The following is a 17,294-nucleotide window of genomic DNA, read 5'->3' on the forward strand; positions in this document are numbered from 1 at the left end:
AATCTACATTGTAGAACAATTCCATTCGCGAAAATGTTATGAAAGTTGTGATTTTCCCATAGACCCCCATTTTATGAAAGATTGTGCGAGGTCCAAATTTTTCAAATCAGTCTGCAAAAACAAAAACAAAAAAAAAAACAACAACAACAAAATCGAGCACAAGGCCCAGTCTTTTTTAATAGTTGAATTTTCTTAGTATATTCTGAAGTTTTGAAATTCGTAGTTTTAATCAAATTCTACATTTCAGAAAACAATTCGATTTGAACGTGCAGAATTACCTTATATGTAGCAAAGAGAAAAGATAATCTTCATATCATACCTCATTTCTGGGATATATTCAATTAATTTACTGCACAATTTAAAAGTGTTGATTAACTTAACTTTTGATAAAATTGTTTTTGAGTAACAGTGATCTAACATTATTTAATAAAAAGATTGATAAACATAACATGATAAACAATTTTAAAAGATATTAGGAAAAGAATAAACATTGTAGAAGATAGGATGCCATCCCGTATACCGGTTCCGGATTTTAGACATCTCTGTCATATCAAGGTAGATAACTTTTGTCAAATTAATTACATTTCCGCCAGCGATTTACTTGTTGTGACTAGTTTATTTATGCAAAATGTGTGGTAAGAAGTGAGAGCAAGTGTTATGAATTCCACCTAATTAATTCATGTGGCCATTCATCTAAAATGTGTTGTAATTTTTTCTACAGGTGCCAATAAGGATTGTCAAAATGAAAAAAATTGCTCCAAAAAATATTTGAGTCATCATCACCAATGACTGTTAAAATTTTATCTTGCAAATGATATTTCTTGAATTGCAGCTGAAAGCTTGCTAACCCATAGAAACAGACCTAAAATAGAGTGAGAGGGTAGTTTCCATTTTAGCGGTCCCCTCTGTCTTTGACTTTATTTTAGGAGGGTTGTGTTTAAATTCTTGTTAAAATAATATGGCGTTGGTATGGGGCCAGTAGCACTAATGGAAAAAGCAGGGGTGTGGGGGCAGCAGCCCCCATAGTAACGTGACGTCATGACGTATTTCCGACTGGGGACCACTAAACTGAAAGTGTCCCGCGTGAGACAAGTTAAACACTACTGACAAACCATGACGAGGGGATATCTACCATGACACCGGTTGGACTGTCAATGACACTAAATTGCAGAAACAAAAAAAAAATATTTATTGAAGAAATTCATGCTTTAATGTCAACATAAATAAATTATCAGAGATGATAACAAATACATTGTATACATATTGTGACATGCAAACAGAAAAGACCTGTACCACTACTAGTACACAGGGCCTCCGCTGTCAATCGCCAATGTCGCTATTTGCGATAATTTTAAGAATTTGGCGCTAAATTTTGCAAATTGGCGAAAATAAGTGGTGCATAGTTTTTTTTTTTGGTCGTTCATGTTTTTTTCCATAATGATATAAGTGATCAAGAATTCATATTGGTTCTCGATACACGTGTATTAGGCCCTGGTTGTGAATAAAATCAATAACCAGTCTAAGCGATGTATATTCAATTCAATTTCAATTTAGTGCATAAGGCATGGAAATACAATATGATATGGAGCACAGAGAGTACATAATAATTTTCAGATGAGACAATAAAGTAATAAGTCAATAAACGACAATTTTTCACAATGTTGTCACAAAAATAGTTATATAATATGATATTTTCACTCTAAGTCGAACCTTTAACATGTGTTCTATGTACCTTTACTTAACTTCCAAACAGTTAAACCTGTGTTCAGGGTATATGTACTGTAAATCCAATATATCGATGGGTCAGTGCAACATGGTCGTAACTTGATTTTTTTACCAAATACACTTTTTTACATAATTTGCCTTATTTAATATAAAAACATCACTTGTTAAAATATCTAAATCACATTCTTAAAATTAAAGTGAAAAAAGTAAAATTGTCAAAAGGTTGTATCTCAGGAAGACACTTTCAGTCAGTGCAACACGGCCGTAACTCAACATACGTCTTTGTTGCACAGAGTTTTTAGTATGCTATTTCACTTTGAAATTTCTGTGTAACATGGTTGTAACTCACTAAGTGTAACATATTACAATAGTTAAATGATAAATAAGGATGACTTTTGTTTTTTAAACAACTTAGAAAATGGTATTTATACTACAAAATTAATATTGTTACCATATTTCATATTTTATCAATGCAAAGTGGTGTTAAGAATTAATTGACCAACATGATTTAGGATTTTACCAAAACACTTACTCTGTTAAAAAAAATACTCTGTTAACTATTTCTCAGCAAAACTTCTTCCAAATTCAATATTTTTTAGCATCAGAAGCCCTATTCATAATGTCTTGACTTAATTTTAAGAGGAAAAAAGGCACCTTTTTATACTTGTAATTATTAAATAAACTTTCCTTTATGCAAGTTTCATGCAAAACTGTGAAAGGATAACAATGAAATAACATTTTTCCTTTTTGTATGCATATTTCCATGAATTGTGCAAAGTAGAAAATGGTATTATTAAAGGTGGAAATTTTTCTGTGCTATAAGTTAAGCATGACTTTTGCTTGTAAAGCTCGTATTCGTATCAGTTTTATTTGGATATACAGAAGATTTTGTTGGGTATATCGAATATTTGTATAAGTCGTTAAATCACTAAAACATAAATAAATTGACCACCAATTACATTTAAATTTAATGAATGATTTACTTGATTTTTATGTTGCGAAACACCAACATAAAGGCCTGGCTGATCAAGGGCCATGGCCAAGAGAGCCCGTGCTCCCCTATACCCCCCAGTGACATAAACTCATCGAAGTTGCATGCATACAAAATAATATTTTCCCAATATATAGACCCAAAACTGCACCAGAGGCCACCATTTCATGCCTGCATTTCAAAATTTCCAGGAGGGGAGATGCTCCCGAGCCCATAACAGGAGGGAAGTATCCCCTCCTATACCTCAACATATAGACCGAAAAATGCACTAGAGGCCATTATTATGTCTCCCACACCACTGTGTGGTGGGAGACATATTTATTTACTCCTGTCTGTCCATCCGTCCGTCTATCACAAATCTTGTCCACACTCTGAAGTCGAACAGTTCTCATCCGATCTTCACCAAACTTGAAAAAAATGTGTTTGCCAATAAGTCCTCAGCCAAGTTTGATAACTAGCCAAATCAGCCCAGGCACTTTGGAAGTATGGCCCTTGAAACATTGGTTTTTGATAAACAAAGCACTGAAAGTCTGATTGGATTGTATTTGATAATCAAAGCACTGGAAGTCTGACTAGGTTGTATCAAAGCTCTGAAAGTCTGATTGGGTTGTTTTTGATTATCAAAGCACTGGAAATCTGATTGGGAATTAAGAATATATAGGATGTAGGGTTTACGCTTGAACATTTCTCGTCCGATCTTATACTACTATTCAGCTGATTTGGCAGTTGTGGGCGACATGCGCTTTTCTCAAAAGCAGCTCTAGTTTCATACCTAAATTTCAAAAACTTCCAGAGGAGACCCTTTCCCCCTCCCCAAATAGGAAGGAGGTATTATACCAAACAGGAAGGAATTATCCCCTCCTGTACTTCAAAATTTAGACCCAGAAATGCACAAGAGGCAACCATTTCATACCTAAATTACAGAAATTTCCAGGGGAGAGCCCCTCCCCTCTCTCCTCACTTGAGTCTCACTAACAGGAGTGAGGGCTAACCTCTTGTACCTCAAAATTCAGACCCAAAAATGCACAAGAAGCCAGTATTTCATAACTATGTTTAAAATATTTCTAGGGGGAAACCCTCTGAACCCCTTCTCTACCTTTATATCCCCTTCTCTACCTTTACATTTAAACCCAATTGCACCTGAGGCCACCATTTCATACCTACATTTGTATATTAAAAAAGAAAATTCAGGGAGAGATCCACCTGACCCCCTTAACAGGAGGGAGGTATCCCATCATGTACCTCAAAGTTGTAACCCAAAAAGGCACTAGAAGCTTCCATTTTATACCTATATACCAGAGGGAGACTCCCCTGACCAACCTAACAGGAGGTGGGGACCCTCTCAATACCTGAAAATTTAGACAAAAAATATGCATCAGAGGCTGCCATTTCATACATATATTACAAAATTTTCCAGGAACAGACCATACTGACATTCAAATTTTACATCAGGTGTATGGCATCATTTTTGATGTTAGTTTCATGTGACTGTGTTGTTGTGTTTATCATGTTCTTTAATTATAACATTTTCAGTTTCACTCAAGCTCAAGAGCAAATTTATACCATTGGTAATTGTTTAAGTGTAGATTTTTATGTAATAAAAATACTTTTAGACTTGTATCAAGAAGCATGCACATGTTCTTTTGCAGAATAGTATTGTGCTCCTGTTGCATGCATTATTTATGCTGCAGAACCGGTGCATATTTCTTGATGAAAATCTAATAACATAGAAATATTCAAATACCTTTGACCGTAAAGGCTCATAATGCCTATATTCTATAAAATATGCAAATATCTTGTACTTTAAAGACACTCAGTGTCTAGGTACTGTAAAATATTTAAGTACCTTGGACCAGTCAAGCACTTATTGTCCATTTACTGTAAAATACTGAAATAACTTTGACCATAAAAGCTCTCAGAGCCTTTATTCAGTAAAATATGTAAATATTTTGGACCAGTAAAGCTTCTATTGTCCATTTTACTGTAAAATATCATGAAATGAGTTTGACCATAACGGCTCCCAGTGCCTATATTCAGTAAAATATTAAAGTACCTTTGACCAGTCAAGCTCTTATAATGTCCATTTACTGTAAAATACTTTTAAATAATTTAAAATGTGTTTTTGTAGTAGTACATTTTTATTTCTACATATTATATGATTTTTTTGACATTTTTGCGAGTAAAATAAGTCAATGAAAGTACAGAAAAAGATAAATGGATATGCTTAAAAATATTGAATTAATAGTCTTTTGAATAAACATCTCTGTTATGAATTATCTCCAATAAATTATTTGTTATCATTTAGTTACGACCTTGTTGCTCTAAGTTTTTGACAAAATTTCCACACATTTAAGCGCAACATGGTCGTAACTGGAAAACTTTCAAATAACTCCTCAGTGAACATTTTTTTGACATTTTTTCCTGTAGTATTGTAGTTATTATTGTTATTTGATAAAAATAATATAGATTTTATTGTTTTTCATTACATCATTTGAATACAAAAATATTTTTTGCTTCTCCTGTATAGTTTTCAAAAAATGAGTTACGACCGTGTTGCACTGACCCATCGATATTATCAAATTAATAATCAATTTCTCATTTCCATTGCCAGATAAATGAATTTTGCTAAATCATTTAAGATTTTACTAGAAGTTGACAAGATAAGACTTACGAATTTATTTGTGCTTGGCCAATGACAAAAATATGGTTTTAAACATTTTCTCCAATGACAAAAATATGGTTTTAAACATTTTCTCCAAGTTCCCTATAAAATGGACACTCAAGTAGGAAGTACATGATATTTACTTTCAACTTTACTCATATTACAAAAGGTGCATATTCTATCTTCTCTTAATACATTTTCATACCTTCCTGTTTCAGTATGGAGTTTATGTGATGAAGTCCTAAATTTACACAGAGCATTTCTGTATTTACCTTCAGGAACAACCCTTAAATATTTCTCTAATTCAGTCATGTTTAAACAATGCATACGACTGCATTCTACCGAGTTATTTATATCAGAATACCATAATATTATGTCAATTCGGCTAATGCTGTTTGGAGACACTTTGAGAAGATAATTGCGTAAATATGTGTGAATTGATAATCAATCAGTTATAAAAACATCTGCCAACTTATATATTTGAAGTGGGCCGATTATTCACCAAAATTAACGATAATTACAGCGTACTTTATGTGTTTGGATTTTTACAAAAAGATGGACATGTATGTTTGTGACATGCAGTTGTGTGACAAATTTTTAGCTCGACTATTCGAAGAATAGTCTAGCTATTCTACTCACCCTGGCGTCGGCGTCGGCGTCTGCGTCGGCGTCACACCTTGGTTAAGTTTTTGCATGCAAGTACATACAGCCATCAATTAAAGGCATATAGCTTTGAAACTTATTTTTTCTTTTTCTAGGTCAATTACCAACCTCTCTGGGTCAAGTGCCATAACTCTGACATGTATTTTGAGCAAATTATGCCCCCTTTTGGACTTAGAAAATTTTGGTTAAAGTTTTACATGCAAGTTACTATCTCCAAAACTAATGCAGATATTGATTTGAAACTTCACATGTGTCTTCGGGGTTATAAAACTAGTTGATAGCAGCAAGTCCCATAACTCTGACCTTCATTTTGGCCAAATAATGCCCCCTTTTGGACTTAGCAAATTCTGGTTAAAGTTTTACGTGCAAGTACATACAGCTGTTTTTAAAAGGCATATAGATTTGAAACTTATTTTTTCTTTTTCTAGATCAATTACCAACCTCACTGGGTCAAGTCCCATAACTCTGGCATGTATTTTGAGCAAATTTTGCCCCCTTTTGGACTTAGAAAATTTTGGTTAAAGTTTTACATGGAAGTTACTATCTCCAAAACTAATGCAGATATTGATTTGAAACTTCACATGTGTCTTCGGGATTATAAAACTAGTTGATAGCAGCAAGTTCCATAACTCTGACCTTCATTTTGGCCAAATAATGCCCCCTTTTGGACTTAGCAAATTCTGGTTAAAGTTTTGCGTGCAAGTACATACAGCTATTACTAAAAGGCATATAGATTTGAAACTTATTTTTTCTTTTTCTAGATCAACTACCAACCTCACTGGGTCAAGTCCCATAACTCTGGCATGTATTTTGGGCAAATTATGCCCCCTTTTGGACTTAGAAAATTTGGGTTAAAGTTTTACATGCGAGTGTCTATCTCCAAAACTAATGCAGATATTGAATTGAAACTTCACATGTGCCTTCGGGTTATAAAACTAGTTGATAGCAGCAAGTCCTATAACTGATATGCATTTTTGTCAAATTAGGCCCCCTTTTGAACTTAAAACTCTTTTGATATTTAACCTTTTTGGGTAATATTTTCCTGCTTCTGGGACAATATTTCGAATAGTCGAGCTTGGCTGTCTTACGGACAGCTCTTGTTGATAAATACGAAAGATACATTTAATTTTGTTACTTTTTGCAAATATTTTAGATATTTTTCTAATTCATCAATTATCCTGAAAGATTTTAACAATGGGTGTGAAAACAAAACCACAATGGACTCAATTGATATCCTGGCTAATTTCTTTAAAATGTTTAGAAACCTTGGAAAAAATTCAGTTGCTACCATGTAAATAAAATACAGTATGGATTATATAGAGGATAATTGTTGGTTTCGGTGTAATATCACGTTATAATTTCACCGAGTGGGCACCAAAAGTGATATTTTCACGAGTGGCGCAGCCACGAGTGAAAATAACAACTTTTGGTGTTCACGAGTGAAATTACCGTGATATTACATCGATACCAACAATTTTTCTGTTTATTTTATGTCTAAAACTCTACTTTTGTTGTGTTTATTTCAATAAAATGTCGAAATTTGCGGGAAACTTTATCAGGAAGCATTGCAAAGATGACGTCATTTTAACGACGTCATCGTCATATTGTTTCCGGCTTTCAGTACGCTCGGTTAACTTTTTGACGTTAATCCGGGTATCAGATTTGATAATTTTCACTGAGTGGCCAGTGAGTTTATCAGGATATAATTCACCGTTATATTTCGATAAACCACCGAAAAACATAAAATAAAGTAATCTCATGATAGGTTAAGTTATATTCTACATTAAATTCAGAAACTGAACTTTTTATTTTGTTTTTACTTTTACAATGATTTAATACACATTGTTATTATTCCTAATGTAATTATTTACAATAATTAATTTCTCTATGTACACTGACAGCCAACTGAGAGAAATGAAAGTGGCTCAGAACTTTGGCTCAAAAGTGGCTCCAACTGCATTATATTGCATGGCGAAAGGGGTGGCGACGAGTATGAAAAACCCAGAGGAGGCCTATACAAAAAGGAAGTGTCTAGCCTTCTGGCATCTGGACACATAAAGTCTGCATTCAGTCTATCTCGTAACAGGATGCCTAGCTGTAGCATGTCCTCTAGATGTTTTCTAGGCATCTGGAATGCAATTTTTGAATTAATTAAAGTTATCATTTTCGTTTGTCTTCTAAATAAAGATAAAAGTGTTTATTATAGTTCGGACAACCTAGAGCATTTGAACATGTTGAATGGTTCTGATTGTCTTTTGTTTATTTACCAGATAATCTCTAAACATGAGCACCAGTCCATCTTCCGTGCCAGGAAGTGAAGATATAGATCAGGATAGAGTGCCACCTGGTGGACAGGATGAAGTAACAGGGGAAGTATCTCCACACACACCACCTTCATCTCCAACTGATCCAAAAAATTTGGAAAAAGTCATTATTGATGATGCTTCTTCTGAGGTCGAAAAGGCTAGAGGAATTACTCCAGGTACAGAAGATGTTGAAGAAGCATTTTTTATTAGAGAAACTGCAGATGGAGTTTCAGAGAAGGAACAACACCATCTGGTTCATGATTTAGATAAAGACATTGATGCTGTTCTTGAATTCAATGTGAGAAATGGTCAAGTTGATCCTGATGGTTCAGGAAATATTCAGAATATTTCTGTTGACACAACAGCAGGTTCAGCATTAAGTCTTACACTGGAAGGCAATACTAATGGAAATGGTTTAATTCAATCACATGATCAAGTCATTAAACCTGAGGATGAAAATGTTGAAATGCTTGCAGAGAGAGGACTGCTTGAAGCAGGGTCTGAGAGATCATTTACTTCGGACACAGATAGTAGTGCTGTAGCAGAATCAGTTGTGAAAACAGCTATTAGTAAAGCAGTAGACATTGTAAAATCTGAAGATGGATTGGAATCATCTGTTGACAGGCTTGAATCAGAAACAGCAGAGAGAATATCTGAAGAGCCAGAAGTTGATGTTAAAGTGGGTTTGTTTCAATACCAAGATTTTGGTGGTGAGGAGGAGGAGGATGAAGAAGATGATGAAGTTGAAGATGAAAATGGTGAAATTAATGTTTACAATAATGTCATTGAACATGCTGTAAAGGAGCAGAAAGATTCCATAGTAGGTTTATTTCAGTATGCAGATACTGACAGAGATAAAAGTCCAGTGGTTAGTGAAATTGATGATGTTGAAGACCAGTTTGAATCAATGAATGAAGATGAAAAAACAAATATACTCAAACTGTATGGTTTAGAAGGAGTTGAACCAGTGTCACCAAAATCAGCATCACCTTCTGGGTCTGGAACCAATTCTTTAGAAGAAAAAAGTGAACGAAAGATATTTGATGTGCAGAGAGAAGTTTATGAGCCTTCTACTCGTCATTTTTCTGTGACAAGAGACACAAGTTCAAATGAATCAACACCAAGGATTGATGAAAATGGTATTAAATCTGACAAACCAAGTACCAACAGTAGAGAAGATAATGTTGATAGTGATGGTGGTACTAAAGTCAGTGTGAAACCAGATATTACAACTGTTGTTGAAAGACATACAGGAGACTCTGGCATTAGATCTGAAGGCAAAACTGCTGAAATTGAGGTAGCAGATTCTGACACCAGATCTGCAGACAAAAGTTCAGGAATTAATAATGTTGCAAAAGCAGCAGAAGCTAGTGTTCTGCATTCAGTTTCACCTCCTCTTGTTCAGTATGAACCAGTGAAAGAGAATGGAAAATTTAGGATAATCAAAACTTCAAAAGAAGGAGGAGGTTCTTCATACTCAGGCATTAGAGTAGGTGCTGATGTGATGTCACCTAGAGAATCACCAAGGTCGACAGAATCTCAAAACCAATCTCCAAGGGGAAATGTAAATGGTGAAGATAAACATTTAGATACATTTAATGAATCGCAGAAAAATACCTCAGTCCACAGACCAGGTGACATAAAAAGTAGAGGGCTTGAAGAAAATGTCAGTATACAGTCTGTAGCGAAACCATATTCTCAGCAGGATATTGGAACAGCTAAAAGTAGAGAAAAAGGACAAACATATAGTAAAGAATCTGTTGAACTTGATAGAGAAAAGATAAGAAAACTTCTTGAAAAAGAAAATGAAACTGGACCCTCAAGACTTTCTTCCTCATATGATACGTCTGTTTCTAAAGATTCAGGTTTACCAAGATCACAGTATTCCGGAAAGCTAGATGAGTCTGACAAGAAATCAGCTGAAAAGCAAAGTCTTCCACATCTTAGGGCTCCTGAGAAGGAGCGGGATACATCCCTGGAGACAGACTTGTTGAGGATCAGATATACAACCAGGGATACGGCTGGTAGAGAGGTTAAGAGAATAGGACCAGAACCTTATGATTCAAAACAAGATAGAGACCGACTGACCTCTGATAGTAGATACCTGAAGGTCAATGAAGAAGAAAGACCACAGTATGACAGAGATAGGTACGTCAAATTTCATTGTACTGTTCTCTCATTGTAAAAGAAACCTTTAGCTGCTTCGTTTAAAGATACATTATGCCAAAAACTTTTGTTTCAAAATATGATCAATTAATGGTACTATGCAGTATCTAAACAATCAGGGGTGTAACTAACTGTTTTAAATTATGTAACCTATTTCAGTTACTTTTTCAAGCATTTTATATCCTGTATTAGTTATAAAATATATTAACTTAGGTAAGTTATTCAAAAAAAGTCTTTTTGCTGTTGTGACAAAGTGACCTTTAAAGTGAAATTAGTAGCAAACTGTGGTTAATCAAATTCTCTTTTAGTATGAGCATGACCTGATAAGCATAATGGGATATTAAGAGTTTTATAGCTTTAAAACGTTTGCGTAAAACTTCATCAGCCTTGCGTAAAAATTTTTACTGCATAGCTGGAAAGATAAAAGGTCAAGGATTCAGGAAATAATTGCATTAGTCTCATTCAAAATGTTGAATTGGCACAGGAGGGCCTTGTAATATTTTATGATAACTGAAACAAGTTGTGAAAGTTTGAGCAATAACTCAAATTGGTTATAAGCTGCAATAACTTGAAACAGTTACACCCCTGACTGCTAAAGATGTAATTTTATATAAAACAGATATGCGTGGATCAACAGTATTGTGAGTAAGGTTTAAAATAGGACACACTAATGCCACTGAAAATACTTTTTTTCCTGGTGGCTTTTTCTAGATATGAAATTTGATTGGAGCTCTATATTGACAGTTAGTTAATACGCGAAAAACCAAAGTGCTTTTAGATAACATGTTAACCATGATGTGATTCAGAATTTTGTAACATCATGATTTCACTTCAAAAATTTGCAACATTATACTTTTACTTCAGACATTTGTAACATAAGGATTTTACTTCAGAAATTTGTAACATTATGATTTTACTTCAGAAATTTGTAACATAAGGATTTCACTTTAGAAGTTTGTAACACTGTAATTCCTACTTAAGAAATTTGTTGTCTCTGCTTTAGATTTTTGTATATATTAATCAACAATACCATCCAATAACCAGCTGAAATACTGTTCACTGCCAAATCGTAAAAAACATGACGTGAGAAACTCTATCTACAGCATTAGAATGTTTTTCTGTATAATTTTCACAGATACTTGTCTGAGGACTTACAAAGATCTGATGTCACAAGAGACTCGAGCCGTCCAAGTCCTTCATCTTACGAAGAGGAATTGCTGAGAAGAGCGTATGAACGTGTATCGTACCAGAGTCGAGACAAACCTCATACTGCTCCAGCTTCAAGATCACATGAATCTAGCGCTATAATACCAGGATTCAAAACTTTACAAGATCAACAGGTTTGCTTATCATGTAGCTTTAACCCTTACCTTGCTAAATTTCTAAAATGGACTGGTCTAGCATTCAATTTGGGCACTTCCATTTATTATTCAAAGGGGTGTTCACTGAAAATTTACTGACTGAATAGCGAACAGTGCAGACCATGATCAGACTGCACAGAGGTGCAGGCTGATTTTGGTCTGCACTGGTCACAAAGGCAAAATCACTTGCCTGCAGCAGGCTAAAGGTTAAGGTAGTTCTGCATGTTTGGTTAACTGAAAGTTGAGGTGTAACAGCCTGGTGGTCATTATATGCGAAGCATAACTGTTGCCTGGAAACTGGTATGTCCTGTGTGTTTAAGAAATGAAATGATTTTTTTCAGTGTTCATGCAAAATGAACAACAGAAAAGGATCGGGAAATCGGTTTAATTGACCGATCCTATTCTGTTGTTCATTTCGCATGAACACCGGAAAAAATAGTTTCATTTCTTATATTTACATTATATTTGCTTTCCATTTGTAAACACGATAATATTATAAATTGCACATATTTTGTGACATTTAACATTAAAATCAGCTTCCTGGACATTTTATTCACCAGACAGAACAACTGCGACATCATCTAAGGAACGTTCTCCCTGACTATATGCGGACGTTGTCAAAACAGCGGCCTGTTATCACTAAGCCGCGATGACGTAACTTTCGCGCCTTCCCTTTTGCTGTTCATACGAAATGAACATCATAATTTTATTTTTCAATGGAAAAGAATAGAATGAATGTAAATATTAAGTATTAAACAGTCAGCACTACTGCAGTCATGGCGAAAGAGTTTCAAGACTTGTCTGACATTCAGTCTGACGACCCAGGATAACCTGTCTGAACGAATGGCGTTCTCATTGTCACATGTTTCAGCTGTGAAACTCAGATGAATGAATTAAGGCTGTACTCTTACTTCTTTGTTCTTCTGTTGTTGGCAAAGAAGGAATACTTTCCTGATTGTTTTTCTTCAAGTAAACTTACGCTATATCTCCAAAGTACACACAGTTTGTAAGCACATGATAAACATGAGAATAATTTAAATTTCACCTAACACAATAATTTCTACTTGTAGGCAAAATGGTCGGACATGTTTCATAAGGTAGAAGATGAGCATCGTCGAGAATTACGGTCGCAGTACGAACGTCATCAGTATAACATACAGCGACTGCAGCAGCAGATGGAATTAGAGTTACAGAAACAGCATCTTGCCATCAGGAAAAAACTGGACATTCACAAAGAGGCTCTTGTGAAAATGTCACCAGATAGAATCTCCTCTACAAGGTTTGACATCCAAATAATTCTCCCATTTTACTTGCCCCTCGCTGTTATTGTTTCAAAAATTCACTAGAGTGTGGAATTCTGTCAGTAATGAAGCTTTCTATCAAGCATGCTAAAAGAAAGTAGTTGCACCCAGGTGCTGGCCCATATTTGAGATAAAAAATTGTGGGAAAGGATTTTAATTAATCTGTTTTTCAGTTTATGATGCTATGATGGCCTTTCTCTTAAGTTTTTTTTATCTGTCTTTTAATCTTTTATTTCATTAAATTATGAATTATCAGGTGGTTTTATTTTGTTTTCAAGGCACAGGTCCCCAGACAGAAGTATTTCTCCAGATAGAGGTCAGAGGTCACCTAACAGGTCGAAAATTGAAAGGTCAGCAGCAAGTCAGTCAGGTTAGTATATTCAGCCTTTTTCATTTTAAATCAAGAGAGGATGTGATTACAGTTAGATAAGGAATACAGGTTCCATATATTGTACATTCAAAATGTGAATGAAATTAAAAGTTTATGAGATAACAATTATTGTTGTATCCAATTTGATTGCTGATGTTTATTTTTATTGTTTCTAGGAGACCAAGTTAAACTGTCTGCACTGCAGGGTACATTTGACTCTAAGACGTGGCGGGAAATTTACCGTGAGGTCAGAGAAGAAGAGGAGAAGGATCATTCTCCATCCCGACCTTTAAAACGTTCTCTAGATGATGACTTTGCTACAATGGATACCTCGCTTGAAAGGTCAAGGCCATCAGGTCAGAGGTCTTCACCACGTGGAAGCAGTGATCTTTCAAGGTCGGGCAGTAGAGACCGTCCAAGGGAAGTCACTGGAGATAGTTCCCAGATAACACCCACTAACTACAGGCTGTCAAAGGCAGAGCGTGATAGGTCACTTAGTAAAGATGGTCCTAGACAAAGGTCACCAGAGGGAAGGGATTCAAGGTCACTTGAAAGGGAATCAAGGTCAATCACATTTGGAAGAGAATCTGTCCCACCTCTTCATTTAGGAGGTAAATCTGAAATAGAGGTTTTTATCTGTATTTATCAAAATGTCTGAATATTATTTTATTACAGATAAAGTGTTTCATTCAAACCCATAGAAATAAACTGGAAAATTTTCAAGTGACAAGAAATCAAATGGAAATTTTACTTATGTTAAATTCATTTCAAATTAAGCAAATGTAGATCTATGCTAGTTGATGTGTAAACAAAAAATGATTTCATGAAAATGTTAACACAACTTTAAAACTGATTACAATTTTCCTACATAGATGGAGCCCCACAAGAAAGTGTATCTCGCCATGTCAAAGAGCTTCTTGACAACTTGAATGACAGTCGTCACAGTCTACATGACCTTGAGGGTGATGTGACCTCTGAACGACCTCAAGGTCACCATGGTGATGTGATGAGTGAGAGGCCAAGAGCTGGGGTATATAGTAGTCCAATGCCTTTATTCAGCAGTGCAAGAACCTCAAAGGTAGTGTTTTTATGCCTCCAGATTGAACTGTCCGTCCGTCCATTCCTCCGAGCTCACAATTGATACTTAGGTGGTATGAAATGTGGCGTAAGACAGTAGAAATCTATTGTATTCATTCTGTAACCACTTAAGTCTTTTGTTCCTTAAGTGGTCAGTCTATTGTTTTCAGTGGAGTGACCACCTAAAACCAAATGGTGCGGGACATCTGTCAACCAGATTGCCTACAGCCTACATTAATGACCCAATTTAGTCAACACAGATAAAATCCAGAACGAGGCAGCACGAATAGTGACGGGTGCAACCAAGCTTATATCTTTAAACGAACTTTACCGTGAGCTTAACTGGGAAACACTTTCTGAGCGGAGGAAAAAACATAAACTCATTCAGTTGTATAAAATGGAAAATGGTCTCACACCAACCTACCTTTCATCTCTTGTTCCTGATCTTGTTGGCCAGAACTCTACCTATAACCTCCGTAATTCTAACAATATTAATAATATCCATGCAAGAACAACCCTGTATTTTAACTCCTTTCTTCCCTCGGCCCTTCGAGAATGGAACTCTTTGCCAATAGAAGCTCGTCATTTGCAGTCTCTAAATTCCTTTAAACACTTTTTAAATGCTGACAAAACTAAAACGCCTCAACACTTACATTATGAAGATCGACGCTCTCAGATTCTTCTCACACGACTTCGAACGAAATGTAGTTTATTAAATCAGCATTTGTTTTATAAGAACATTGTTATTTCTCCACTTTGTAGTTGTAGCCTAATCGAGGACAATCATCATTTCTTCTTTGTTTGTCCACGTTATATTCAACAAAGAGCAGAACTCATCGACACTTTGTCCCCAATTTCTTCTATTGATCTTCACACTTTACTTAATGGAGACGTCTCGAAAGACTTTCAAACTAATGTAATGATACTTAATGCAGTATTTAGGTTTATTGATCGTAGCGATCGTTTTCGTTAGGTACATTCTTCCTCAGCTGGACTAGTACTAAACTTCATTGTTTTGGCTTCTAAAAAGGCGCATTGTTTCCTATTGAACTCTCTTCGTTAAGTCTGGAATCCTAAACTATCTCAATATTTTTTTTTTATTCTTATTCTTTTTTGCTGCTTAGATTTCTTAAACTCTTTATCACACCTGTTTTACTTCTGTTATATATCAATGACACTTATCAATGAAAAGCTTGTCTTACTTTTCATTATCCTAATTCCATAATGAAATATACTATACCTTATTTTTTTCTACTTTACTGTTTATTCAAATAAGATATCAACTTTAAAACTTTTTCAACTTTTAAACTGAATGAAATGATAATCCGCCATTGATGTAAATGTTTTTGTTGTTATTTAGGGAGAGGAACTATATAAGTTCTCTTTCGTTCTTATCCCTTTCGTATTTGTATTAAATATGTATACCTGTAAAAATTTAAATTGATGTATTTTCGAAATAAATATGTTTAAACTAATTTAGTCAACAATCCTTGTGGCAAGACCAACAAACTGACCTATATATAAATGACCTTGACCCAGATATGACCTTCAACTTCAAACTTAAAAACCATAATATACAGCATTTTTAGCTCGACTATTCGAAGAATAGTCTAGCTATTCTACTCACCCTGGCGTCGGCGTCGGCGTCACACCTTGGTTAAGTTTTTGCGTGCAAGTACATACAGCTATCATTTAAAGGCATATAGCTTTGAAACTTATTTATTCTTTTTCTAGGTCAATTACCAACCTCACTGGGTCAAGTTCCATAACTCTAACATGTATTTTGAGCAAATTATGCCCCCTTTTGGACTTAGAAAATTCTGGTTAAAGTTTTACATGCAAGTTACTATCTCCAAAACTAATGCAGATATTGAATTGAAACTTCACATGTGTCTTCGGGGTTATAAAACTAGTTGATAGCACCAAGTCCCATAACTCTGACCTTCATTTTAGCCAAATTATGCCCCCTTTTGGACTTAGAAAATTTTGGTTAAAGTTTTGCGTGCAAGTACATACAGCTATTACTAAAAGGCATATAGATTTGAAACTTATTTTTTCTTTTTCTAGGTCAGTTACCAACCTCACTGGGTCAAGTTCCATAACTCTTAACATGTATTTTGAGCAAATTATGCCCCCTTTTGGACTTAGAAAATTCTGGTTGAAGTTTTACATGCAAGTTACTATCTCTAAAACTAATGCAGATATGGAATTGAAACTTTACATGTTTCTTCGGGGTTATAAAACTAGTTGATAGCATCAAGTCCCATAACTCTAATATGCATTTTGGTCAAATTATGTCCCGTTTCGGAACTTAAAACTCTTTTGATATTTAACATTTTGGGTAATAATTTCCTGCTTCTGTGACAATATTTCGAATAGTCAAGCTTGGCTGTCTTACGGACAGCTCTTGTTGATCCTACAGCCCGCATAAATGACCCAGTTTAGTTTATACTCACACTCAACAATCTTTGTGGCAAGACCTAAAAAATGACATATATAGATGACCTTGACCCTCATATGACCTTCACCTTCAAACTTAAAACCTTAATAAACAACTTTATTGGTCCTGCAGCCCAAATGAATGACCCAATTTACTTCATACTCTCACTCAATAAGCCTTGGGGCAAGACCTACAAACTGACCTATATATAGATGATCTTCATCTTTAAATT

General features: G+C 35.0%; 1 protein-coding gene across 1 annotated transcript in view; it reads left to right on the top strand.

Moving 5' to 3' along the window:
* The first annotated feature begins 563 nt into the window (after window positions 1-563).
* LOC128547220 (uncharacterized) overlaps window positions 564-17,294 on the top strand; it is a 41,927-nt gene continuing 25,196 nt past the window's right edge. The window contains exons 1-7 of the mRNA XM_053519192.1: window positions 564-635; window positions 8,312-10,495; window positions 11,649-11,853; window positions 12,945-13,153; window positions 13,454-13,545; window positions 13,722-14,156; window positions 14,418-14,623. Coding sequence (XP_053375167.1) covers window positions 8,325-10,495; window positions 11,649-11,853; window positions 12,945-13,153; window positions 13,454-13,545; window positions 13,722-14,156; window positions 14,418-14,623 — 3,318 coding nt within the window. The 5' untranslated portion in view covers window positions 564-635; window positions 8,312-8,324. The remainder of the gene's footprint in view (window positions 636-8,311; window positions 10,496-11,648; window positions 11,854-12,944; window positions 13,154-13,453; window positions 13,546-13,721; window positions 14,157-14,417; window positions 14,624-17,294) is intronic.

This window comes from Mercenaria mercenaria, chromosome 12 (assembly GCF_021730395.1).
Source record: "Mercenaria mercenaria strain notata chromosome 12, MADL_Memer_1, whole genome shotgun sequence".
NCBI lineage: Eukaryota > Metazoa > Mollusca > Bivalvia > Venerida > Veneridae > Mercenaria > Mercenaria mercenaria.